The sequence below is a fragment of the Somniosus microcephalus genome, unplaced genomic scaffold, assembly GCF_052327205.1.
Source record: "Somniosus microcephalus isolate GS21.2 unplaced genomic scaffold, FLI_Smic_1.0 unresolved_chr4, whole genome shotgun sequence".
NCBI classification, from domain to species: Eukaryota; Metazoa; Chordata; class Chondrichthyes; order Squaliformes; family Somniosidae; genus Somniosus; species Somniosus microcephalus.
The window spans coordinates 38,226,835-38,253,984 of NW_028225182.1; the positions used below are offsets into that span (position 1 = coordinate 38,226,835).

Here is a 27,150-nt window from a genome sequence, read left to right on the forward strand (position 1 = left end):
GTCGCTATCGCTCTTCTGGTCTTCGGAGCTACTGTTCGTCATCATTTGTACCTTTCTGTACTTTTCCTTATTGACCTTTTTACTGTCAGCGGATTTCTTTCCAGATCTGCATACATGTGCAATGTGTCCCATCTTTCTGCATTGCCTGCATGCTTTGTCCTTGAACCAGCAGTCCTTCTGGTCATGGGTGGATCTGCCGCAGCGATAACATCTCTCGAAACCCCGTGTCATTTCATGGGTGCCGAAGTGCTGTGGCTTTTGCTGTATCTCTGCAGCTCCTCTTGCTGCTGCTTCGTATGATACAGCCACACTGAAAGCCTTGTCCAGTGTCAAATCTTTCTCAGAAAGTAGTCTTTTCTGTGTTCCTTCGCTTAGGAGACCGCAGATGAATTTGTCTCGTAGAGAATCTGCCAGTCCTGCCCTGAATTGGCAGTGCTTTGACAGCTTTCGTAATTCGGTGAGGTAATCAGCGTTACTTTCATTCTTGTGCTGATTCCTCCTGAAGAATTTAAATCGTTCCGCTATCAGCAGCAGTGTTGGGTTTAAGTACTCCTGTAAGGTATCAACAATCTCATTAAAATTCTTGTCCATCGGTTTGGCTGGAGTGATCAAGTTTCGTAACAGCCCGTATGTCCTTGCGCCCATCAGATTTAGAAGTACTGATGCCTTTTTATCATCCGCTATTTCATTCGCCTTGCAATATACCACCACTCTTTCCAAATATGTGTTCCAATCTTCTATATCACTATCGAAAGCAGTAATATTGCCAGTCTTCGGCATCTTGAAAATCTAAAATGGCGCTTCCCGCGCTTTTCCTCCGTCCCCGATGGATCAAAATGGCGCCTCCCACGCTTTTCTTTCTTCCCCGCCGAGTTAAGATGGCGCCTCCCGCGCTTTCCCGCTGCTGCCGCTGCTGCCAACGCTGTTCTCCGCGGTTCCCGTTGCGACCTGCAGCTTTTCGCGGTATTTCTATTTTTTTTATATATCGCTTCAATATTCTCTCCGTAATTGAAGAACCGTTCCCGTCGTGGAGCGGACCCTCTGCGACTTTTTTTATTATAGCACTTCAATAGTTTCTCCGTTACTTGGAGAACCGTTCCCGTCGTGGAGCGGACCCTCTGGGACTTTCCCCTCCCTCTGCTCGGTCCGAACGCCGACTGCGCCCTGAGTGCTCCACCCTCTCTCTCTCTTTGCTTCTGCTTCCCGACTCGCTGCCCGGCCCCGTTGCAGAGCCACCTGATCGAGCTCTAGCCCGCCGCAGCCCAGGAAGGATCAGTGCAATACCTGCCACCAGCCCGTTTAGCTGGGGAAACCACAGACTGGAGACCAAGCCTGGCCCTCGTTTTCGAGTTTCTTCGAGTTATTTTTTTTTCTTGCTTCTGGCTTCGACCTTCGTCTGAGGAATCGATCTCCTTGAGGAGCTGCCGAATTGCAGGTAAGTTCGTTTCTAACTCGTCGCCACTGTTAAATCCGTGTGTTAATGGAGACACGGAATGCAGGAGTTGATTTAACAAGTGTTTACTGAACAAAGTCTGGAGGTGAACTAACAACACAAGACGCTACACAGGCTTATATACCCGAGTGGTCACTACTGGTACTACAGTATACAGGGGCTTCAAAAACATAGTTCCTCTTAAAGGTACATACACTACAACACCCCCATTTGGGGCGCTAACTTCACCGGGGCGCTACTTTTAGCGCCCCAAAAACGTTAGCGCCCCTGCACCTGAAATTCACTGGTAGCGCCCCAAGAGGGAGGCGAGGCACTAATGAAAGTGCTCCCCCCTCCCTCTTGGGACGCTACCAATGAATATCACGGCGCTATGTGTATGGCAGGCCTTCCTCCCCTTATTAAAGGGAAGGGGTCTAGCGCAGCGCAACCCGGGGCCCAGCTGGGCCACCAGGGATCGGGGTGTCGGCAAAAGAGCCCGGCACTCAAGAGGAGTGCCAGGCTCACGGAGCGCAGCCAGCACCCTGCAGTGAGACGGCATAGGAGGCCGAGGACAGCAACGGGGGCAGGTGCTGGCAAGCGGCCAGCAACAAAAATGGCCGTCCGGCACCTCCCCTTTAAATATCGCCGCACGTACGCCCCCCCTGACCCTGTTGGACATAGTGTCCGGCGGTAAGTCAGGGGGCGCTACCGAAGTTCGCGAGCGGGGCGCTGCGCACGGCAATGACATCATCATCGGTGGAAGCGCAGCTGCTGCGCTAACCTCCCGCTGAATTAGAGGGCGATAACTGAATTTTGCCCCCCTAGAGTTTACCAGCACAAAGTGCTCACCAACCCTCATACCCATTAGGGCATTGGCTTGGAGGGTGGTCTGGAGCCCAGTAGCAGGAATCCCAGCATCTAGTGACCCCTCCAGCACCCATTAATGAGCCAGGCACCCGAGTGAATCATCAACACAGCTGCCTGGCTCAACTATGGGACTACCGAGGCTTCCATGGAGAGTTGGCTGAGCTTCGGGTATACCTTTGCCAGACGCATCACCTTGGAGCCATCTCCAACCCCAAATACAGCCCGCTTGCCTCCTCCACACTGAAGGCTGGCTATTGGTTAGCTGACAGGACAATCGGCCGTGGCGCCCCCTGGGGTTGGGAAGGGGAAAAGTTAGCCCAGGTTCCCACGCTATAGGAAGTTAGGGTTGCCAAATCTGGTTGGACGTATTCCTGGAGGTCCGATCATGTGACACTCAACCTCACGACATCTGATCACGTGACAAGCTCCTGCCGTGTACAAATGGTTTTGCATTTACCTTCCAAAGGTTGGTTCTCCTGTTGAGTGTCCTTGCTTACGCATAACAGTACTTTTTAGAAAAAACTACTTGATTAATTAAAAGAAACCCATTTTGTGTTGAAGTAAATCTCACATATTCTGTTTTTTGTACAAAGGTAAAGACTTGTAAGGCATACTTACATTTTTAGGCTTGTTCTTTTGGAGAACTTAGCAGTTGAATCAGTCCGAGACCTGGGTGTCCTTGTGCATCAGTCGCTGAAGGTAAGCATGCAGGTGCAGCAGGCTGTTAAGAAGGCAAATGGTATGTTGGCCTTCATCGCGAGAGGGTTTGAGTACAGGAACAAGGATGTCTTGCTGCAGTTGTACAGGGCCTTGGTGAGACCACACCTTGAGTATTGTGTGCAGTTTTGGTCGCCTTATCTGTGGAAAGATGTTCTTGCCATGGAGGGAGTGCAGCGAAGATTCACAAGGCTGATACCTGGGATGGCAGGAATGACGTATGAGGAGAGATTGGGTCGATTGGGCTTATACTTGCTGGAGTTTAGAAGAATGAGAGGGGATCTCATTGAAACTTATAAAATTCTAACAGGACTGGACAGACTGGATGCAGGAAGGATGTTCCCGATGGCCGGGGAGTCCAGAACCAGGGTTCACAGTCTAAGGATAAGGAGTAAGCCATTAGGACAGAGATGAGGAGGAATTTCTTCACCCAGAGAGTGGTGAACCAGTGGAATTTTCTACCACAGAAGGCAGTGGAGGCCAATTCATTAAATATATTCAAGAAGGAGTTGGATATATTTCTTAAGGCTAAAGGGATCAAGGGATATGGGGAGAAGGCAGGGACCGGGTACTGAGTTTGGATGATCAGCCATGATCTCATTGAATGGCGGAGCAGGCTCGAGGGGCCGAATGGCCTACTCCTGCTCCTATCTTCTATGTATCTATGAGTCATTTTCCTAAGTTTTGAAGATCTGAGTTATGTACTAGATTTTTTAGCAGTTTATTTATTTTTTATTCATTCATAGGATGGGGGCATCGCTGGCAAGGTCAGCATTTATTGCCCATCCCTAGTTGCCCTTGAGAAGGTGGTGGTGAGCCTCTTTCTTGAACCGCTGCAGTCCCGTGTGGTGAAGGTGCTCCCACAGTGCTGTTAGGATTTTGACCCAGCGACGATGAAGGATCGGCGATATATTTCCAAGACAGGATGGTGTGTGACTCGGAAGGGGACTTGGAGGTGGTGGTGTTCCCATGCGCCTGCTGCCCTTTGTCCTTCTAGGTGGTAGAGGTCGTGGGTTTGGGAGGTGCTGCCGAAGAAGCCTTGGCGAGTTGCTGCAGTGCATCTTGTAGATGGTACACACTGCAGCCACGGTGTGCCGGTGGTGGAGGGAGCGAATGTTTCAGGTGGGGGGCAAAATAAAATCACAAATTGTCCAGTTTTATCTCCTATGCACTTCTGAATCATTTTTAAACATGTTGATATTTGTACAGTTCTTGAGATACAAAGGTTTCACGTCGACTTCAAGCAAAACAAATACTTGCTGAAAATTCCTAGTTTTATCTACAGCTTTAAATGTAAAATAAAATAGAGTAGTGCCGTTAAGTGGTTATGCTCATGTTATTTTTTGTATTCTATTTGTATAGCACGTAAGAAATATAAGGGTAGAAATTCTTAAAGGGCTTGACAGGGTAGATGCTGAGAGGCTGTTTCCCCTGGCTGGGGAGTCTAGAACCAGGGGTCACAGTCTCAGAATAAGGGGGTCGGCCATTTAGGACTGAGATGAGGAGAAATTTCTTCACTCAGAGGGTGGTGAATCTTTGGAATTCTCTACCCCAGAGGGCTGTGGAGGCTCAGTCGATGAGTATATTCAAGACAGAGATCGATAGATTTTTGGACGCTGAGCTGAATCAAGGGATGTGGGGATCGGGCGGGAATGTGTTTAAACCACGCCTTCATTTGTGGCTTAAACATATTTTGTGAATCCATGTCACTTCACGTGTCAGCCATGGCTCAGTGGGTAGCACTCTCGCCTCTGAGGCAGAAGGTTGTGGGTTCAAGTCCCACTCCAGATACCTGCACACAAAATCTAGGCTGACACGCCCATGCAGTACTGAGGGAGCGCTGCACTGTCGGAGACGGTGCCTTTCAAAGGAGATGTTAAACCGAGGCCCCCGCCTGCTCCCTCAGGTGGACGTAAAAGATCTCATGGCCACTATTTCGAAGAGGAGCAGCAATATTTATCCTTCAAATCAACATTGCTAAAAACTATTATCTGGACAAATTGTCGGTCGCATTTCCTACATTACAACAGTGACTACACTTCAAAAGTACTTTATCTGTCTGAGGCTGAACCACACTGTTCACAACCTTGGTATCATATTTGACCCTGAAATTAGCTTCCGACCACATATCCGCGCCATAACTAACACCACCTATTTCCACCTCTGTAATATCGCCTGTCTCCGCCCCTTGCCTCAGCTAATCCGCTGCTGAAACCCTCATCCATGCCTTTGTTACCTCTAGACTTGACTATTCCAACGCACTCCTGGCTGGCCTCCCACATTCTACCCTACGTAAACTTGAGGTCATCCAAAACTCGGCTGCCCGTGTCCTAACTCGCACCAAGTCCTGTTCGCCCATCACCCCTGTGCTCGCTGACCTACATTGGCTCCCGGTTAAGCAGCGCCTCGATTTCAAAATTCTCATCATTGTTTTCAGTTCCCTCCATGGCCCTCGCCACCTCCCTATCTCTCTAATCTCCTTCAGCCCCACAACCCCCCGAGATATCTGTGCTCCTCTAATTCTGCCCTCCTGAGCATCCCTGATTATAATCGCTCCACCATTGGTGGCCGTGCCTTCTGTTGCCTGGGCCCTAAGCTCTGGAATTCCCTCCCTAAACCTCTCCACCTCTCTACCTCTCTTTCCTCCTTTAAGACGCTTCTTAAAACCTACCTCTTTGACCAAGTTTTTGGTCACCTGCCCTAATTTCTCCTTATGTGGCTCGGCGTCAAATTTTTAGTCTTTTAACACGCCTGTGAAGTGCCTTGGGATGTTTTACTACGTTAAAGGCGCTATATAAATACAAGTTAATGTTGTTGAAGTGCTTTAGGACAGGCTTAGGCTTTGAGAGGCGGTATCTCAATGCAGTTCTTTCCTTTTTGCTTGTCTAGTTTTAGACTCAATTCAAACTTGGCGTCATCACTCATACCGTCCATGCCGCTTCCCCAGCGTTGACTGGTCCGCACCGTTGACCACAACCTCGGGTCAGTTCCCCCTCACGACAATGGGGGCAGGAACGGGTTTGGCCCCAGATAGTGGAAGCTGTCTTGCGAGTCTCCCCCACCCTGCCAGTTGTCGATTCCCGGGAGGCTCTTCACACAATCCCGGGAGGGCTGGCAAACCACAACCCACCCCCGCCCCCGCTGGAAGCTCACACGTGCGGATGCTGAATTCGGACGGGATCAGGATCCGTTGTCCCGTCCTTTGTAGTCGGACAGTCCTGCCTACACTCACCGTCGAGGCTCGCACCCGATCAACAGTGATTCGATCGAGATACCGCAGGAGGGGGAATGAATCAACCCTCCGGGACTGAGCCCCAAGTGAGGGGACCATCGCCTTCAGGAGGGGAGGGGGAAAGAAAACCTGAAACCTCGGGCTGCTTCCACGATGGGGCTTCCCTGAACAGGAGTGACGTACGCCAACAAGCACAGATCGGGAAATTGCAAGGCCCGCAGCTCCTGCCTTTCCTGATTAATCAGTGGAAAATGCACATTTTCCCCTCCCCCCTCCCTCACAGTGCTCCTCATCAGCTCTGTAATCGGCCCCTTTACACTTTTTTAAAACAATGTTTCGGCGGGACAACAGAGCTCCCACTTTGGGGGATGGGGAGCCACTAACTGGCAGGTGACCATGGATGTTGGAGCCACCTCTGTCTCTCTGAGATAATGAGGCCATTAGCACCTCATTTGCCTCCTATTCCTTCCCCTCAGTCGCCGGACTGGTTCTGGGAGAGGACGCTCGGGTAAACTGGGCCAGTTGCCTTGCTTGTCAATCTGATTTGGATTCTGGCACACCGAATGCCAGACAGGAGTTTGCAATCTGGTCGGTCACTGCAAAGTCACAGCCAACTTCAAGGATAGCAGGGGGAATCTCGCTCCAGAGGCAAGCCCGTCACAACCCCATCGAACGTGGCGATGTTTGCTTTGAAGCACTCGTGGACGTAGGTAAGATCGCATTCACACAGTTGCAAATTATAACTTATTAAAGCAGTTCGTGGCCTGATCAGACTGAGTGCTTTTCTAAATGAGTCATAGGCAGGGCCGCTGGTTTACAGTGACTGCAATAGAGAAAAAAAATGGGAAGCATTTATTTAGTGCTTTGTCACGCCCTCGTGACGTCTTAAAGCCCTTCAGGTCCAGTGAATTACTTTTAAAGGTTAGTTATTGAAGTCATCTGGGCAAACATGGCAGTCAATTTGCACAGAGCGAGTTCCTACAAACAGAAAAATGACCAGTTAACAAGCCGTATACAGGGGATTCTTACCTGCAGTCTCAGCTGTGGTATCCCCACTGCTGGCCATGCACAAACCTGGGCCTGTTGCATGGCTCGGAAACACAGTCTCCGTTTAATCCTGCTTGGGGCACTCTGCACAGAGCGGGATTAAATGGAGTGGACTTGAACAGAGTACTTTATTTGGGAATTTGGAAAGAGCGGGAATTTTGAAAAGAGGGGGAAGAGCTGTTGCTTTTTGCTAACACTACTTGTAGTGCTGTGTGTTACAGGTAGATATTTAGGGGGAAAAATTGGGTTGCTTGGCGCCTCCCGTTAGCGCCCCCGGGGGCACTAACGGGGCGCATAGCCCCTAGCGCCTGGGCGTGGTGTCGTTAACGCCTCCTGCGAAATTCAGCGGGAGGTTAGCGGCGGCGGTAGCCGGTAGCACCCCGAGGCACTGTGCCTCCGATGATGACATCATCGCCGTGTGCAGCAACCTGGCCGCAAACTTCCAACGCGCCCCCTGACCTAACGCTGGACGATATGTCTGACAGGGTCGGGGTGGCGTTTTTGCGGCTGCGGCGGAGCTACTTAAAGGGCAGGTGCCGGGCGGCCATTTTGTTTTGGGCCGCCTGCACGCACCTGCCCCCTTCCCCTTCTTCATGCGGGGTGCTGGCCGCGATCAGTCAACCCGGTAGTCCTCTTGAGTGCCAGGCTGTTTTTCTGGCACCCCGCTCCCCGGTGGTCCAGGGGAGGGGAGGGAGGCCTGCAGTACTGTGGTGCTACGTGCTGATGAGCGTGGCGCCGCGATATTGAATAGTAGCGCCCCAGTTAGGAGGGGGAGTGCTTCCAGTAGTGCCCCACCTCCTTCTTGGGGCGCTACCACTTAATTTACGGCGCAGGGGCACTAACTTTTCCGGGGCGCTAAAAGTAGCGTCCCAGCGAAGTTTAGCGCCCCAAAGGTGGTGCGACCGAATTTTTCCCCCTTAATTTCAGTACCCTTAACTTAAGCTAGATCAAGTAAGTAGTCAAGAAACTACACTGTAAACTAAGCTACCTAATTACAAATTTAATTAAATTAAATTGAATAAAACAAGGTCATATAGGGATGGCAGTGCAGGTGGTGTGCCGCAACTGCGGGAGTTTGTGGCGAGCATTGTGATCCCGGACAACCACGTTTGCAGTAAGTGCCTGCATCTTGAGGAACTTCAGCTCAGAGTTTTTGAGCTGGAGTCTGAGGTGCAGACATTGCGGGGCATCAGGGATGGGGATAATTACCTGGACACTTTGATCCCGGAGGCAGTCACACCCCTTGGGTTAGGTCTGGTTAGTGGTCTGGACAGGAGGGTGTGACTGCAACTCAGGCAGGTAAGGGGAACCCAGGTGCAGTGCTGTTAGAGTTTTTTGAGGTTGTAACTAGCAGAATAGATAAGGAGGAGCCGGTGGATGTGGTGTATTTGGATTTTCAGAAGGCATTCGATAAGGTGCCACACAAGAGGTTATTAAACAAAATTAGGGCTCATGGGATTGGGGGGTAATATGGATTGAGGATTGGTTAACGGACAGAAAACAGAGTAGGAATAAACGGGTCATTTTCGGGTTGGCAGGCTGTAACTAGGGGGGTACTGCAAGGATCAGTGCTTGGGTCTCAGCTATTCACAATCTACATCAATGATTTGGATGAGGGGACCAAATGTAATATATGCAAGTTTGCTGATGATACAAAGCTTGGTGGGAATGTAAGTTGTGAGGAGGATGCAAGGAGGCTTCAAGGGGATATAGACAGGCCATGTGAGTGGGCAAGAACATGGCAAATGGAATATAATGTGGAGGAATGTGAAGTTATCCACTTTGGTAGGAAAAATAGAAAAGCAGAGTATTTTTTAAATGGTGAGAGATTGGGAAATGTTGGTGTTCAGAGGGATGTGGGTGTCCTTGTACACGAATCACTGAAAGTTAACATACAGGTACAGCAAGCAATTAGGAAAGCAAATGGTATGTTGGCCTTTATTACAAGAGGATTTGAGTATAAGAGTAAAGACGTCTTACTGCAATTATATAGGACCCTGGTGAGACCACACCTGGAGTATTGTGTACAGTTTTGGTCGCCTTACCTAAGGAAGGATATACTTGCCATAGAGGGAGTGCAACGAAGGTTCACCAGACTGGGTCCTGGGATGGGGGGATTGTCCTATGAGGACAGATTGAGTAGATTAGGTCTATATTCTCTAGAGTTTAGAAGAATGAGAGGCGATCTCATTGAAACATACAAAATTCTTACAGGGTTTGACAGGGTAGATGCAGGGAGGATGTTTCCCCTGGCTGGGGAGTCTAGAACCAGGGGCCACAGTCTCAGGATAAGGGGTCGGCCATTTAGGACCGAGATGAGGTGAAATTTCTTCACTCAGAGGGTGGTGAATCTTTGGAATTCTCTACCCCAGAGGGCTGTGGAGGCTCAGTCGTTGAGTATATTCAAGACAGAGATCGATAGTATTTTGCATATTATGGGAATTAAGGGATATGGGGATAATGCAGGAAAGTGGAGTTGAGGTCGAAGATCAGCCACGATCTTATTGAATGGCGGAGCAGGCTCGAGGGGCCAAGGAACTTACTCCTGCTCCTATTTCTTATGTTATGTTCTTATGTTTTCACATGCGAGTCATCAGGACTACTTATACCAAATAGAGTAAACAGGTATTTATCTTCAGTAATTTTTTTCCGTTTTTTTTTTAGGGCTAATTTCCCTCTTTTTGCCCCCATTGCCGGCTGTGGCTCAGTGAGGAGCACTCTCACCTCCTGAATCAGAAGGTCGTGGGTTCAAGTCCCGCTCTAGAGACTTGAGCACAAAAATCTAGGCTGACATCCCCAGTGCAATACTGAGGGAGTGCCGCACTGTCAGAGGTGCCGTCTTTCGGATGAGACATTAAACCGAGACCCCGTCTGCTCTCTCAGGTGAGCGTAAAAGATCCCGTGGCTACTATTTCGAAGAAGAGCAGGGGAGTTATCCCCAGTGTCCTGCCCAATATTTATCCCTCAACCAACATCACTAAAACAGATTATTTGGTCATTATCACATTGCTGTTTGTGGGAGCTTGCTGTGTACAAATTGGCTGCTACTTTTCCCACATTACAACAGTGTCTACATTTCAAAAGTACTTCATTGGCTCTAAAGTGCTTTGGGAGGTCCTGAGCTCGTGAAAGGCGCTATAAAAATGCAAGATCCCACAAACAGCAACGTGATCATGACCAGCTAATCTGTTTTAGTGATGTTGGTTGAGGGATAAATATTGGCCAAGACACCAGGGAGAACTCCCCTGCTCTTCTTCAAATAGTTCCATGGGCTGTTTTACGTCCACCTGAGAGACCTCAATTTAACGTCTCATCCGAAAGACGGCACCTCCGACAGTGCAGGACTCCCTCAGTACTGCGCTGGAGGGTCAGCCTGGATTGTTGTGCTCAAGTCTCTGGAGTGGGACTTAAATCCACAACCTTCTGATTCAAGAGGTGAGGGTGCTACCAACTGAGCCACAGCTGACACTTTGGAGTGAGATTTTTGGTTAAAATTGAACATACATCTCACCCTTAAAAATAAACACAGCTCCATGATTAACTGGGTTCACAATCTGCTTCACTTTTTGATTATGTCTCATTCTAAACATTTCTCTTGACGTTAATGGCTTCTCTTTTCAATCATTTCAGAGCCATCTACATCGAGTGAAAGGTAGAAATAAGGATCAAGGAAGGTGGTTAATTATGTCAAGCATGGAACTAGAGGACACAAAATTTACAAGCCTTGTGCCAAGTTAAAAGATTAGCTTTTTTTCCTTCACAGATAGTGGACATGTGGATTTTTTTAGGGAATGGCATAGGCACAATGAGCTGAATGGCTCCCTTCTGTGCTGTGTGATTCTACATAATAGCAGGAACTTAGGCCCTGAAGTCATACCATGGGCTACTAGCATATTAATGCTTAAAACATTCATCTGAAATTCCTCCCTCCACTGTTTTAGTGTAGGTGATAGCCCATTTATTTTACAGAGTGACTATTGACAACACGGCCAACCTGCATTATCGATGCCTAGTGATACCGCAGGATTTAGGGTTTAGGGGTAGGATTTAGGGTTACTGATTAGAGTTAGAGGTTTGGGTTAGTGGTTAAGCGTGGTTAAAGTTAGAGTTAATGGTTAGGGTTAGTGGTTAAGGTTAGTGGTTAGGGTTAGTGGTTAAGGTTAGAGTTAGTGGTTAGGGTTAGTAGTTAAGGTTAGAGTTAGTGGTTAGTGTTAGTGGTTAGGGTTAGGGTTAGTGGTTAGGATTAGAAACCTTTTTAAAAAATGATTGACTACAACGTTGTCACTAGACACATCCTTAATTTAAGCAGCAACGCTTCCAATAAAAGAGGAAAACAATAATTTCAAAGGTTCTCAGATTGCTATCCCATAGCATAATTTTTGGGCCATAGTGTTCCTTAAAGTAGCAAGGGCAAGGGCAACTGTGTCAGCCAGTGGCTCAGAGGGTAGCATGCTGAGCCAGAAGGTCATGGGTTCAAGTCCCACTCCAGAGACTTGAGCATAAAAATCTAGGCTGACACTCCCAGTGCAGTACCGAGGGAGCGCCGCACTGTCAGAGGTGCCGTCTTTCGGATGAGATGTTTAAAGATGTCTCCTCTCTCAGGTGGGCGTAAAAGATCCCACGGCCACTATTTCGAAGAAGAGCAGGGGAGGCGTTCTCCGTGGCGTCCTGGGTGCCCCTCAATCAACATTGCTAAAACAGATGATCTGTTCATTATCGTATTGCTGTTTGTGGGAGCTTGCTGTGCGCAAATTGGCTGCTGCGTTTCCTACATTACAACAGTGACTATGCTTCAAAAAGTACTTCATTGGCCGTAAAGCGCTTTGGGACGCCCTGAGGTTGTAAAAGGCACTGTAGAAATTTATTTCTTAAAAGAATAACCATAGACTCTGGATGGAGCAAGCTTGATGGGTTGAATGAATTTTTTTTTTATCCAGAGTTTAAATTCTCCTTTTGGATATGTGTTTCCTGCACTTTCTTAAGAGGAGGGGAAAACACTTGACAAGGATTACAACGGTGTCAAATGTTTGTTTAAGTCTGAGGGAGGGGGTCAGAGTGTGAATGGTTTGTTTGGGGTGTGTCTCATAGGTTTCTTCCCTCAGGTGACTGAAACTGGTGGGTTTTTTAAAAAAACGCCAGGGTCACGGGGTCCTGACGGAAATAAAATGTTTTTTTAAAATAATTTATATATAAGGAGTTAATTTGTTTCAAGTGATTGTTTTGGCTGCCAGCACTGGGGGCAGTTTGAGGAGCTGAGGACGGCTCCAAGCTCAGTGCAGGACGTTTGCAACTGAAGAGAGTGAAAGACACCCAAACCGGGAATTGCAGGTGAGGAAAGAGACAGCGAGTTAATATAATTATAATATAACATAGAAAAGCACCAGTGTCAGTGGGGAGGGGGTCTGTTGGCCGGGCAGGGTGAGTGTGGCTGGGGGAGGGGGAGGGGCGAGACCCTCCACCTCCCCTTCGCCCGACACGGTCCGCATTCGGCGACAGCTGCCCGGCACACGCGCAGCGATTTGAAAGGTGCGTGAGGCGGCGGTAGTTGGGCCAACCGCCCTTTGCCGGCGGCTCGCGCCCGGGCTAGCCCATCGTCCCGCCCATAACAGGCCCGCCCCTCCCCCCAGGCTGGGCCCGCCCCTCCCCCCAGACTGGGCCCGCCCATAACAGGCCCGCCCCTCCCCCCCAGGCTGGGCCCCGACCCTCCCCCCCCAGGCTGGGCCGCCCCCCACCCCCAGACTGGGCCTGCCCCTCCCCCCAGACCGGGCTCGCCCCTCCCCCCCCCAGACTGGGCCCGCCCCTCCCCCCAGGCTGTGCCCACCCCTCCCCCCAGGCTGGCCTCGCTCCCAGGCTGGGCCCACCCCTCCCCCCAGGCTGGGCCCTGCCCCTCCCCCCAGACTGGGCCCCGCCCCTCCCCCCAGGCTGGGCCCCGCACCTCCCCCCCAGGCTGGCCTCGCTCCCAGGCTGAGCCCACCCCTCCCCCCAGGCTGGGCCCTGCCCCTCCCCCCAGGCTGGGCCCCGCCCCTCCCGCCAGGCTGGGCCCTGCCCCTCCCCTAGACTGGCCCCGCCCCTCCCCCAGGCTGGCCCTGCCCCTCCTGCCAGGCTGGGCCCTGCCCCTCCCCCAGACTGGCCCCGCCCCCAGGCTGGCCCTGCCCCTCCCGCCAGGCTGGGCCCTGCCCCTCCCCCCAGACTGGGCCCGCCCCTCCCCCCCGACCGGGCCCGCCCCTCCCCCCAGACCGGGCTCGCCCCTCCCCCCAGACCGGGCTCGCCCCTCCCCCCAGACCAGGCCTGCCCCTCCCCCAGACCGGGGCCCGCCCCTCCCCCAGACCAGGGCCCACTCCTCCCTCCCGCCCATAACAGGCCCGCCCAGACTGGGCCCGCCCCATTCCCATATCAGGCCTGCCCAATGCCTGTATGAGACCCGCCCACACCAGGCACGCCCAGACTGGGCCCGTCCCACTCCCATAACAGGCCTGCCCCTCGCCCATATGAGACCCACCCATACAAGGCCCGCCCAGACAGGGTCCACTCCACGCCCATACCAGGCCCTCCCAGAATGGACCCGCCCCACGTCCATACCAGGCACGCCCAGACTGGGCTCGCTCCACGCCCATACCAGGCCTGCCCAGAATGGCGCCACCCCATGCCATATCAGACCCACCTCGTCTGCCTGGCCATACCAAGCCAGCCATGCCACGCCCTGCAGCGTGTTTCTCAACTTTTTAAAAAAAACATCTTTCTCCCTCTCCCCATTTTCCTGATTAACGAAGCCCAGTGGTTTTAATGGCAGCATCGTTTCCGATCTTTCTGCCCCGAGTTACCGACTCTTGGCGCTGCACCAGTGGCAGCTGCCAGCAGGTGCCTCACCCACGTGGCCGTTTCTCGTACGTGACCGTTCCTCATGCGTGGCCGTTCGTTGTGCGTGATGCACGTGGCCATTCCTCGTGTATGACACACGTGGCTGTTTCTCATGCGTGATACACGTGGCCGTTCCTTGTGCATGACCCACGTGGCTGTTCCTCATGCGTGACCAACATGGTGTTTATTCATGCGTGACCCACATGGCCGTTCTTCATGCGTGACCCACATGGATTTTCCTCGTGTTTGAATATGACCCAATAATGTGACCATCAACAGGCTACAGGGGGCATCTGGGGGGGTCCAGGTACATAGATCATTAAAATGTCATGAACAGGTACAGAAAATAATCAAAAAGGCTAATGGAATGCTGGCCTTTATATCTAGGGGACTACAATACAAGGGGGCAGAAGTTATGCTACAGCTATACTGGTTAGACCACACCTGGAGTACCATGATCAGTTCTGGGCACCACACCTTAGGAAGGATATATTGGCCTTGGAGGGAGTGCAGCGTAGGTTTACCAGAATGATACCCGGACTCCAAGGGTTAAATTATGAGGAGAGATTACACAAACTAGGATTGTATTCCCTAGAATTTAGTAGGTTAAAGGGTGATTTGATCGAAGTTTTCAACATATTAAGGGGAACAGATAGGGTAGATAGAGAGAAACTATTTCCGCTGGTTGGGGAGTCTAGGACTAGGGGGCATAGTCTATAAATTAGAGCCAGACCTTTCAGGAGTGAAATTAGGAAACATGTCTACACACAAAGGGCAGTAGAAGTTTGGAACTGTCTTCCACAAACGGCAATTGATGCTAGTTCAATTGTTAATTTTAAATCTGAGATTGATAGCTTTTTGTTCACCAAAGGTATTAAGGGATAGGGGGCAAAGGCGGGCTTTATGGAGTTAGGTCACAGATCAGCCATGATCTCATCGAACAGGCTCGAGGGGCTGAATGGCCTCCTCCTGTTCCTATGTTCCTACCAAACCTGATCTTGTTCTCACATGACATCCGCACATGTGCGCACTTCCAGTAAGGGGTTACCCCATAGTTTAAGGACCCTGCTGATGTTTTTCTCCTTCTCTAGCAAGGGATTCTGAGTCCGGTATTAGATCCCACCCTTGCTCTGGTTGGGATCAGTTAAGTCAACACGGAATCGAACGCGGGATCGTCCTGGTCTGTGTGTCTCAGTACCACATTGAGCAGTGTACTGAGTCACCTGAGCAGCTCTGCGTCATTTTTACAATAAATAAAACGCACTTGCTTAAAAAAAAATCTTAAGAGTTGATCCAATGCCAACTTCAACCCAGCTGGTCCTACCTCCAGATCACTGTACCATGTGCTACTTGGCAAAGAGATTTAGGATGTGGGTGGAGATTGGTAACTTGCCATTGTCCTTTAGACTCCTAGTGCTGGTACCTCCTCTCATGATGCAACTTCTGGATTTGCCGACATTTTGACCCAAAGAGATGGAAGACAACAATAATGATGTCGTCAACCAGGGGACGGAAGTAAGGGTTTCTGGCTCTGCCATGGCCATCAACGCCACTCCAAGCCAAGGCAGTCGCAGCACGCCCGAAGAGCAAGCTCGCCTCGGTTCTGCGTGCGGTGGAGGCAAGTAATTCCATATTTTGATCCACAGATTGCCCAAGAAGAATTTGTGGAGCGTGCAGCAGTATTTGCAAACTGGAGCTCCACAAAATAAAATCGCTTCTCTTTTTTTTCCCCTCTCAACATGTTCCTGGAGTGTTTGTCCTCTCCTAATGGCAGTGGCTCATGTCGTTGCCATGGGGAACCAGCAACTTGGCCATTCTTCAAGAATGAGCATAAAGAGTGAGTGTTGCCAGCCTATTCAACTGTGGAGGGCATCGCACCTGATCCTGTCCTTACCTGCAGTTTCCAGCAGGGGGGGCGGGTTACTGGATAGTAATCAGGAGCAGGGACCCCCCCAACTGAATTCTCTTTCTTTCCTTCCCTCACTCGGGCACGGACCCTAATTGAAGCACTGCTGTCCTCGCTGATACCAACTAACTCAGCACAGCCCACGGCATTCAACCTGGGGACCTTACTGGTTTGCATGGTTCAGTACCACAGCAATGGGTGCTTTTTGCCACAGAGCTGTTGTGCGAGCTTATGGGCAACTTTGCATGTATTTGGTTGCAGCCGCTCAGGAGGGGAGTTTATCTGCTCCAGTGGTGCTGGGGAGCACATAATCTGGAAATGGCGGGCACTGCGGTTTTCGGAGCACTGATTTTACTGAGCGGAAACGCACCATTTCCCATTACACGCCCCTGGTGCAGAAGCAGAAGATCTCCCCCCGACAATTCCTTCTGTTTCTGTGGTTCCTAACGGAGCCACATCTGCACCGTATTTAATTTTAAATAGTTTTTTTTTAGCGCAAATCAATGTGAAAGTGCAATTTCTTTTATCTGTTCAGCTGTAGAGGAGGAACGTCTATGGAATTGCGAGTCGGCGATGGAAGAAAGAAGTGGCAATCTTACAGCGAGCGCGGGGAATCAGACCTGGGGTTGTCCAGAGTCTTCATCTTCGGAGTCGGAAGAATGCATTTCTGATTTGGACAGCATAGGATCCGATGCGTTAGATGAGGAGCAAACTGAGGAACATGACTATCTCAGGTATTCCCTGCAAGACAAGTAATTTTAATCGTCGCTGGGTTCTAAAGAACAACAATGTGCATTTATATAGCGCCTTTAACGCAGCAAAACATTCCCAGGCGCTTCACAGGAGCGATTATCAAAACAAAATTTGACACCGAGCCACATAAGGAGATATTAGGACAGGTGACCAAAAGCTTGATCAAAGAGGTGGGCTTTAAGGAGCGTCTTAAAGGAGGAGAGTGAGGCGGAGAGGTTTAGGGAGGGAATTCCAGAGTTTAGGGCCCAGGCAGCTGAAGGCACGGCTGCCAATGGTGGAGTGATTAAAATCAGGGATGCTCAAGGGGGCAGAATTGGAGGAGCGCAGATATCTCGGCGGGGGGGCCGGGGGGTTGTGGGGCTGAAGGAGATTACAGAGATAGGGAGGGGCGAGGCCATGGAAAGATTTGAAAACAAGGATGAGAATTTTAAAATCGAGGCGTTGCTTAACCGGGAGCCAGTGTAGGTCAGCGAGCACAGGGGTGATGGGTCAATGGGACTTGGTGCGAGTTAGGACACGGGCAGCCGAGTTTTGGATGACCTCAAGTTTACATAGGGTGGAATGTGGGAGGCCAGCCAGGGGTGCATTGGAATAGTCAAGTCTAGAGGTAACAAAGGCGTGGATGAGGGTTTCAGCAGCGGATGAGCTGAGGCAAGGGGCAGAGTCAGGTGATGTTAAGGAGGTGGAAATAGGCAGTCTTAGTGATGGCGTAGATATGTGGTCGGAAGCTCATCTCGGGGTCAAATAATAAGCTCTCCTAATCCCTGTGTGTTCTTTTACTGTGGAGATGTCAAGTCAAGTAGTGCTGTTTGGACTGGTTAAGGTTAGCCGTTCCCTGTAATATCCGAGCCACTGCCTTTTAGCTTCCTGATGACCACCTGGTTAAAGGCACCACCATACAGACCAGAAGGTCCCAGAGTCCATACTTGGTCTCTGCCCAGATTGCCTGGAGGTTGCTGAAATTCCAAAAGGCCATCAGATCTTTGCCTGTCTAGCATCAGATTTTTTCTGTATCTGTTGATTTACCAGCACATTACTTCTGCTGCTACACACTAACACAAAATGTTGTCTGCCATAATTGCACTGTTTTCCTCCGTGTAGCTGACATGGGAATCGCTGGGACCTTGTTAATATTTTCACAGAGTAAAAGCCCGAAATTCGCTGTTGAATGCCGAGATAGTTCAGTCACGTAAAAGCATGCAAGGCGCTGCAATTGGATTCAGCACCCCACGAGTTAGAGTGGGGAGGGGTGGAAGGGAAGTCTACCATGGTTCCAACCCGTTGAGTGTCCCCTTACCCCTTGAGGAAGCTCGAGGAACAGCACCTCATCTTTCGATTAGGCACTCTACAGCCCTCTGGACTCAACATCGAGTTCAACTATTTCAAATGTAATAAGTCACACAACACCAGGTTATAGTCCAACAGTTTTATTTGAACTCACAAGCTTTCGGAGCGCTGCTCCTTCGTCAGGTGAAGTGGAGAGATGCCTATAGACACAGATTATATAGTCAGAGAATAATGCCAGATGATTACAGGTAATCTTTCTAACTGCCATTTATCACACCTCGGCAGAGAGATAATCACAGCAATCAAAGGTGTGAATGGTGTCCAAACAGGTCAGTCAGGAAAACATTACATCAAAGAACAATGAGGTGGGGTCACAAGGGGTAAAATGTTGTAGATGCTGGGGTCTGTATGAAAAACAAAAAACAGACAAAAAACATTTTCTTTGCTGGAAATCACAGCAGGTCCGGCCGCATCTGTGTAGAGAGAACAAGCCAACGACGACTTGAGTCTGGATGACCCTACGTCAGGTGGGGTTACATGTAGCGTGACATGAACCCAAGATCCCGGTTGAGGCCGTCCTCATGAGTGCGGAACAATCTGAACAATTTCAGATCATAACCTCGGCCCCTATCATATATATATATTTTCTTCTTTTTTTTATCCACACTTTTTGTTTGGCCCTCCTTTTCTTTTTCTTCCCTCCCACATGGCGGCTGTCCTTCATTCTGCCAGTGCAATTCACACCCCATCTAGAGCCATCCTTTGTTCCTTAACCTGCCCCATTACCATCTCCTCTCGCCTTGAATATCTCTTAATGTCTCTCAATGTCTCCTGCTTTCTATCCTATCACTGACCTTCCCTTTTGTTCTTTCATCCCCTCCCCCTTATCCCAGCCCCTAAACTTCCTTTCCATTTCCTGCTTTTTTCCAGTTCTGACGAAGGGTCATCGACCTGAAGCGTTAACTCTGTTCCTCTCTCCACGGATGCTGCCTGGCCTGCTGAGTTTTTCCAGCGTTTTCTGTTGTTATTTCGGATTTCCAGCATCCGCAGTATTTTGCTATCGTCCCCTTACCCCTGCTGGGAAAAAGCACATGCTGGGGCACCAGGTGGAGCCCCCTGTTCTCGAATACACCCAATTTGTAGGCTCACAGCTGAAGGGTAGACACGTGGCAAGGTACCGGAGGCCTGCGGAACTGTAACCCAGCAAGCATCGGTGCGTCCAGCAGAGGATGGGGACAAAAGAAGAAAGCATAACTGCCTTTTTATCGTTCTCGGGGTATCTATTATTTGCCGTGGAAACCATTTGACCCCTAGATTAAACATCACTGCCCAGAACCTAATGGCCTCAATGCATAGTAGTTACATTTACAGATGGTACCAAGCTTGGGGAGGGAAGGGACGGTACATTGGACTCGGAGAAGGCAGTCAAGATCTCATAAGGAAGGCTTATTGATAAAGATAAAAAATCACGGGATTGGGGGTAATATACTGGCATGGGTGGAAGATTGGCTATCTAACAGAAAACAAAGAGTTGGGATAAATGGTTCGTTCTCGGGCTGGCAATCAGTAACTAGTGGTGTTCCGCAGGGGTCAGTGCTGGGACCCCAACTCTTTACAATCTATATTAACGATTTGGAGGAAGGGACCGAGTGCAACATATCCAAGTTTGCCAACGATACAAAGATGGGAGGGAAAGCAGTGAGTGAGGAGGACATAAAAAACCTGCAAAAGAACATAGACAGGCTAAGTGAGTGGGCAGAAATTTGGCAGATGCAATATAATGTTGGAAAGTGTGAGGTTATGCACTTTGGCAGAAAAAAATCAAAGAGCAAGTTATTATCTAAATGGAGAGAAACTGCAAAGTGCTACAGTACAAAGGGATCTGGGGGTCCTGGTGCATGAAACACAAAAAGTTAGTATGCAGGTGCAGCAGGTGATCAGGAAGGCCAAATGGAATCTTGGCTTTTATTGCAAGGGGGATGGAGTATAAAAACAGGGAAGTCTTGCTGCAGTTATACAGGGTATTGGTGAGGCCACACCTGGAATACTGCATGCAGTTTTGGTTTCCATATTTAAGAAAAGATATACTTGCTCTCGAAGCGGTTCAGAGAAGGTTCACTCGGTTGATTCCAGAGATGAGGGGGTTGACGTATGAGGAAAGGTTGAGTAGGTTGGGACTCTACTCATTGGAGTTCAGAAGAATGAGAGGCGATCTTATCGAAACATATAAGATTGTGAGGGGGCTTGATCGGGTGGATGCGGTGAGGGTGTTTCCACTGATGGGTGAGATTAGAATTAGGGGGCATAATCTTAGAATAAGGGGCTGCCCTTTCAAAACTGAGATGAGGAGAAACTTCTTCACTCAGAGGGTAGTAAATCTATGGAATTTGCTACCCCAGAGAGCTGTGGAAGCTGCGACATTAAATAAATTTAAAATGGAGATAGACATTTTCCGAGCAGATAAGGGAATTAGGGGTTACGGGGAGAGGGCAGGGAAGTGGACGTGAGTCTAGATTCAGACCAGCCATGATCCTATTGAATGGCGGAGCAGGCCCGAGGGGCCGTATGGCCTACTCCTGCTCCTACTTCTTATGTTCTTATGTTCTTATGCTTGCGTTGGTCTGATCAGTGGCAAATGGAAGTTTAATATTGCACAGGATACACAGGAAACTCTCGTTTAAGCGGCACCTAAATATCCGGAATTCTCTATTAACCGGCAAAATTCATACTCCGAAAACACCTCAATAACCGGAAATGTTGCCGAGTCCGAGTCTCCAGCGGTGGCCGAGTTAATCTGTGGGGGTAGTTCTCCAAACTGCCACTACTCGGCTTCTTGGCGCTGTCGGAAGTCCGAACACCTCAATAACAGGAGTCTGATTCTTTGTTTGTTAAAAATAGCCTCGGTAGATAACCGTCTCCGTCATCTGTAATTTTTAATCAACCGGCAACACGCCGGTCCCGTCGGTGCCGGATACCAGAGAGTTTCCTGTACGGCACAGAAACCGACCAAAGCCTGCCCAACCAGTCCATGCCGGCGTTTATGCTCCACTCGAGCCTCCTCCCGTCTTTCCTCATCTAACTCAATCAGCGTAACCCTCTATTCCCTTCTCCCTCATGTGCTTATCTCGCTTCACCTTAAAGGCATCTGTGCTGTTCGCCTCAACCACTCCCTGTGGTAGCGAGTTCCACATTCTCACCACTCTCTGGGTAAAGAAGTTTCTCCTTTAATATGGAGAAATTCATGGAACTGTACATCGGAAGAAAGCATAGGAGGCACTTGTACTCTCTGAACAACAAGCACAATACTACAGTTGCTGGAAATCGAGTAAATATTACATAGAATTTATGCAGCCACTCGGCCCAACTGCTCCACACGAGCCTCCTCCCACCCCATACTTCATCTCACCCTGTCAGCATATCCCTCTATTCCTTTCTCCCTCACATGTTTATCTAGCTCCCCCTGAAATGTATCCCTGCTATTCGCCTGAAATATTCCAAGTGGTGGCGAGTTCCACATTCTCACCGCTCTCTGGGTAAGGACGTCTCTCCTGAATCCCTTATTGGATTTATTAGTGACTATCTTGTATTTATGACCCCTACAAAAACAAAAGACCAGAAAATGCTGGGGTAGCTCAGCGGGTCAGGCAGCATCTGTGGAGAGGAAAAAAGACTTGCATTTATACAGCGCCTTTCATGGCCACCGGACGTCCCAACGCGCTTTACAGCCAACTAAGTACTTTTTGAAGTGTAGTCACTGTTGTAATGTAGGAAACGCAGCAGCCAAAATGTACACAGCAAGCTCCCACAAACAGCAATGTGATAATGACCAGATCATCTGTTTCGGTGATGTTGATTGAGGGATAAATATTGGCTCCAGGACACTGGGGAGAACTCCCCCTGCTCTTCTTTGAAATAGTGGCTGTGGGATCTTTTATGTCCACCTGAGAGAGCAGACGGGGCCTCGGTTTAACGTCTCATCCGAAAGACGGCACCTCCGACAGTGCAGCACTCGCTCAGTCAGCCTGGATTTTTGTGCTCCAGTTTCTGGAGTGGGACTTGAACCCACAACCTTCTGACTCAGAGACGAGGGCACTATCTACTGTGCCCCCCCAGGCTGACAAAGTTAGTGTTTTGGGTGCGGACTGATTGTACTCCATGGCTGCGCTAGAACTGGCCAAGTGGCGAGGTAAAAGAAACTTCCGGGTATTGCTGAGTCGCATGTAATGTGCTCACTAGGTCTAAACAATGTAAGGTGTCGATAAACCAAGCCAGTTGGACACTTAATTGAGTTGCCAGGTCAGCTAGGGTAGGGTTGGTGTTTTGGAGATCAAATAAGCTGACGACCTTGTGACTGATCATTGTCCTTCATGTTGTAGGTCTCTGCTGCGGATCATTGGGGAGCCTCCCCCATTTCAGTATTACAGTGAGTTTGAGAATGCTATGAACAGTCCCGGAACAGAAAGTTCTTTCTCACTTCTGCATGCCAGTGGTAAGAGAATTGATGAGAGTTACAGGGAGGTGACTGTGTGTTTTCTGATTGATTGATTATAATATTAGGAAATCGCTTTAATTCTGACCGGTTTCCTATTTCTTTCTCTTGGGGCTGTGTGGGTAGCTCGCATTTCTTGCCCAACCCTAGTTACCCAGACAATAATGAAAATTCCGCTGTAATTACTTCGGTTATGATGCTGTAAAATTACTCATGGCAGTAGGTTGTGCTGTAAGAACATAAGAAATAGGAGCAGGCGTAGGCCATTCGGCCCCTCGAGCCTGCTCCGCCATTCAATAAGATCATGGCTGATCTGATCTGTGACCTCAGCTCCACCTTCCCGCCCTGTTCCCATATCCCTTGAATCCCCTAGAGTCCAAAAATCTATCGAGCTCTTACTTATTACTTGCTGAATTACTTACATGTTGTAAGGCTCAAGTTAAATATTTGATATTGTAGTAACCGAGTGAAGCCAGTTGATGGCAATGATGCAACACAATAACTAGTACGGGTGTTTGTTGCTGCACCACATAAGCTTCGGGAATTGTTCCTTAAACAGGAATGAATTTTTCTCTGGTAGAAAATTTGAAGTTTAAAGATGTACCGCAGCCTTTTTGGGGAGGGAATCTCAATCACTCAGTTCAGATAACACGAATGAAGCCTTGCGCTGTGAGTTGATAAAACAGCTGAAAATGCTTGTCACCTAACTGATATAAAACACTAGTTAGGCCTCAGCTAGAGTACTGTGGCAGTTCTGGTCACCACATTACAGGAAAGATGTGATTGCACTAGAGAAGGTACAGAGGAGATTTACAAGGATGTTGCCGGGAGTAGAGAATCTTAACTATGAGGAAAGACTGGATAGGCTGGGTTTATTTTCCTTGGAACCGCAAACGAGACTCCAGGATGGTGTGTTGCCTCCCTGGTGCAAGGGTCAAGGATGTCTCAGAGCGGCTGCAGAACATTTTGGAAGGGGAGGGTGAACAGCCAGTTGTCGTGGTGCATATAGGTACCAATGATATAGGTAAAAAATGGGATGAGGTCCTAAAAGCTGAATATAGGGAGTTAGGAGGTAAATTAAAAAATAGGACCTCAAAGGTAGTAATCTCAGGATTGCTACCAGTGCCACGTGCTAGTCAGAGTAGAAATAGAAGGATATTTCAGATGAATACGTGGCTATAGGAATGGTGCAAGGGGGAGGGATTCAAATTCCTGGGACATTGGAACCGGTTCTGGGGGAGGTGGGACCAGTACAAAACGGACGGTTTGCACCTGGGCAGGGCCGGGACCGATGTCCTAGGGGGAGTGTTTGCGAGTGCTCTGGGGGAGGGTTTAAACTAAAATGGCAGGGGGTTGGGAACCTGAGCAGGGAGACAGAGGAAAGGGAAACAAAGATAAAAGCAAAAGATAGGAAGGAGAAAAACAAAAGTGGCAGTCAGAGAAATCAACGGTTTAAATCAAACATGGCCACAGTAAATAATAATTCTAATAGGTCTAAGAGCGTTAAAAAAACAAACCTGAAGGCTTTGTGTCTTAATGCGAGGAGCATTCGTAATAAGGTGGATGAATTAGCTGCGCAAATAGAGGTAAACGAATATGATTTGATTGGGATTACGGAAACGTGGCTCCAGGGTGGCCAAGGCTGGGAACTCAACATCCAGGGGTATTCAATATTCAGGAAAGATAGGCAAAAAGGAAAGGGAGGTGGGGTAGCATTGCTGGTTAAAGAAGGGATTAACACAATTGTAAGGAAGGATATTAGCTCTGTATGGGTAGAACTGAGAAATACCAAGGGGCAGAAAACGTTAGTGGGAGTGGTATATAGACCTCCAAACAGTAATGCGGAGGTTGGGGATGGCATTAAAAGGGAAATTAGAGAAGCGTGCAATAAGGGCACAGCAATCATCATGGGTGACTTTAATCTACATATAGATTGGGCTAACCAAATTAGTAACAATACTGTGGAGGAGGAATTCCTGGAGTGTTTACGGGATGGTTTCCTGGACCAATATGTCGAGGAACCAACCAGAGATCAGGCCATCTTAGACTGCGTATTATGTAATGAGAAAGGATTAATTAGCAATCTTGTTGTACGAGGCCCCTTGGGTCGGAGCGATCATAATATGATAGAATTCTTCATTAAGATAGAGAATGAAGTAGTTGACTCAGGCCTAGAAATTCACTATAGCCCCGTTCGGGGCACCAGCCTCGCCAGGGCGCTAAAAGTAGCGCCCCGGAAGCAGTCGCGGTCGCCCGCCGGAAATTCAGTTGGCGCGCCCCAGAGGGAAGTGCGGCGCTACTGGAGGCGCCCCGCATCCCTCTTGGGGCGCTGCAGCTGAATACTGCGGTACTGCAGGCCTACCTCCTCTTAAAGGGAAGGGGCCTTGTGCAGCGCGATCGAGGATCGCGAGTGCCGGCAAAAGGGCCCGGCACCGAGGAGAAGTGCCGGGCTCTTGGAACGCAGTCGGCACTCCGTGGGGGCGGGGGCTCAGGAGGCTGGGGACGGCAGCGTGGAGAGGTGCTGGCAGGCGGCCAATAAAAAAAAATGGCCGCCCCGCGCCTCTACCGCCGCAGGTAGGCCCCCCTGAACCGGTCGCAAATAGCGTCCGGTGTTAAAGCAGGGGGCGCATCAAAATATCGTGATCGGGGCGTTAGCGGGGCGCTGCGCACACCGATGACGTCATCGGTGGTGGCGCAGCGCTAACGGCTAGCGCCGCCATTAGCGTTCCGCTGAATTTAGCAGGAGGCGTAGCCAGTGGCTTCCGACCCACTTAGCACCCTCTTAAGGTGCTAACGGGTGGCGCAGCCCACTGAATTTCTAGGCCTCAGAGACTAGGGTCCTGAATTTAAATAAAGGAAACTACAATGGTCTGAGGCGCGAGTTGGGTAGGATTGATTGGGGAATGTCATTCAAAGGGTTGACGGTGGATAGGCAATGGCAAACATTCAAAGACTGCATGGATGAACTACAGAATTTGTTCATCCCAGTTTGGCATAAAAATAAAACAAAAAAGGTGACTCAACCGTGGCTAACAAGGGAAATTAGGGATAGCATAAGATCCAAGGAGAGGACATATAAATTGGCCAGAAAAAGCAGTAAACCTGAGGATTGGGAGCAGTTTAGGATTCAACAAAGGAGGACAAAGGGATTAATTAAGAAGGGGAAAATAGAATATGAGAGTAAGCTTGCAGGGAACATAAAAACTGACTGTAAAAGCTTTTATAGATATGTGAAGAGAAAAAGATTGGTGAAGTCAAGCGTAGGTCCCTTGCAGTCAGAATCAGGGGAATTTATAATGGGGAACAAAGAAATGGCAGACCAATTAAATACATATTTTGGTTGTCTTCACAAAGGAGGACACACATAACCTCCCAGAGATGTTGGGGAACATAGGGTCTGATGAAAAGGAGGATCTGAAAGAAATCAGTATTTGTAGGGAAATAGTGTCAGGGAAATTGACGGGATTGAAGGCCGATAAATCCCCAGGGCCTGATAATCTACATCCTAGGGTACTTAAGGAAGTGGCCCTGGAAATAGTAGATGCGTTGCTGATCATCTTCCAACATTCGATGAAATCTGGAACAGTACCCATGGATTGGAGGGTAGCTAATGTTACCCCACTATTCAAAAAAGGTGGTAGAGAGAAAACGGGGAATTACAGACCGATAAGCCTGTCATCGGTAGTGGGGAAAATGCTAGAGTCCATTATAAAAGATGTAATAGCAGTGCACTTGGAAAACAGTGACAGGATCGGACAAAGTCAACATGGATTTACAAAAGGTAAATCGTGCTTGACTAATCTACTGGAATTTTTTGAGGATGTAACTGGTAAAATAGATAAGGGAGAACCAGTGGATGTGGTGTATTTGGACTTTCAGAAGGCTTTCGATAAGGTCCCGCATAAGAGATTAGCGTGTAAAGTTAAGGCACATGGGATTGGGTGCAAGGTATTGACTTGGATAGAGAACTGGTTGGCAGACAGAAAGCAAAGAGTTGGAATAAACGGGTCTTTTTCCGAGTGGCAGGCAGTGACTAGTGGGGTACCGCAGGGATCGGTCCTTGGACCCCAGCTATTCACAATATATATTAATGGTCTAGACAAGGGAACTAGATGTAATATCTCCAAGTTTGCAGATGACACAAAGCTGGGTGGGCGTGTGTGCTGTGAGGAGGATGCCGAGAAACTCCAGGATGATTTGGACAGGTTGGGTGATTGAGCAGAAGCATGGCAGATGCAATATAACGTGGATAAATGCAAGGTTATCCACTTTGGTGTCAAAAACAGGAAGGCAGATTATTATCTGAATGGCAATAGATTGGGAGAAGGGGAAGTGCAACGAGACCTGGGTGTCCTTGTGCACCAGTCGCTGAAGGTAAGCATGCAGGTGCAGCAGGCGGTTAAGAAGGCAAATGGTATGTTGGCCTTCATAGCGAGAGGGTTTGAGTACAGGAACAAGGATGTCTTGCTGCAGTTGTACAGGACCTTGGTGAGACCACATCTTGAGTATTGTGTGCAGTTTTGGTCGCCTTATCTGAGGAAGGATGTTCTTGCCATGGAAGG

General features: G+C 49.2%; 1 protein-coding gene across 2 annotated transcripts in view; it reads left to right on the forward strand.

Moving 5' to 3' along the window:
* The first annotated feature begins 6,812 nt into the window (after nt 1-6,812).
* Nucleotides 6,813-27,150, forward strand: part of LOC147090576 (uncharacterized) — a 31,907-nt gene continuing 11,569 nt past the window's right edge. The window contains exons 1-4 of one of the 2 annotated variants that reach the window (XM_085977320.1): nt 6,813-6,958; nt 15,560-15,771; nt 16,595-16,793; nt 22,476-22,588. In XM_085977320.1, the coding sequence (XP_085833446.1) occupies nt 15,627-15,771; nt 16,595-16,793; nt 22,476-22,588 (457 nt within the window). In that variant the 5' untranslated portion in view covers nt 6,813-6,958; nt 15,560-15,626. Of the gene's footprint in view, nt 6,959-12,326; nt 12,624-15,559; nt 15,772-16,594; nt 16,794-22,475; nt 22,589-27,150 lie in introns of those variants that run through there. The other variant, XM_085977321.1, reaches the window with a different exon arrangement.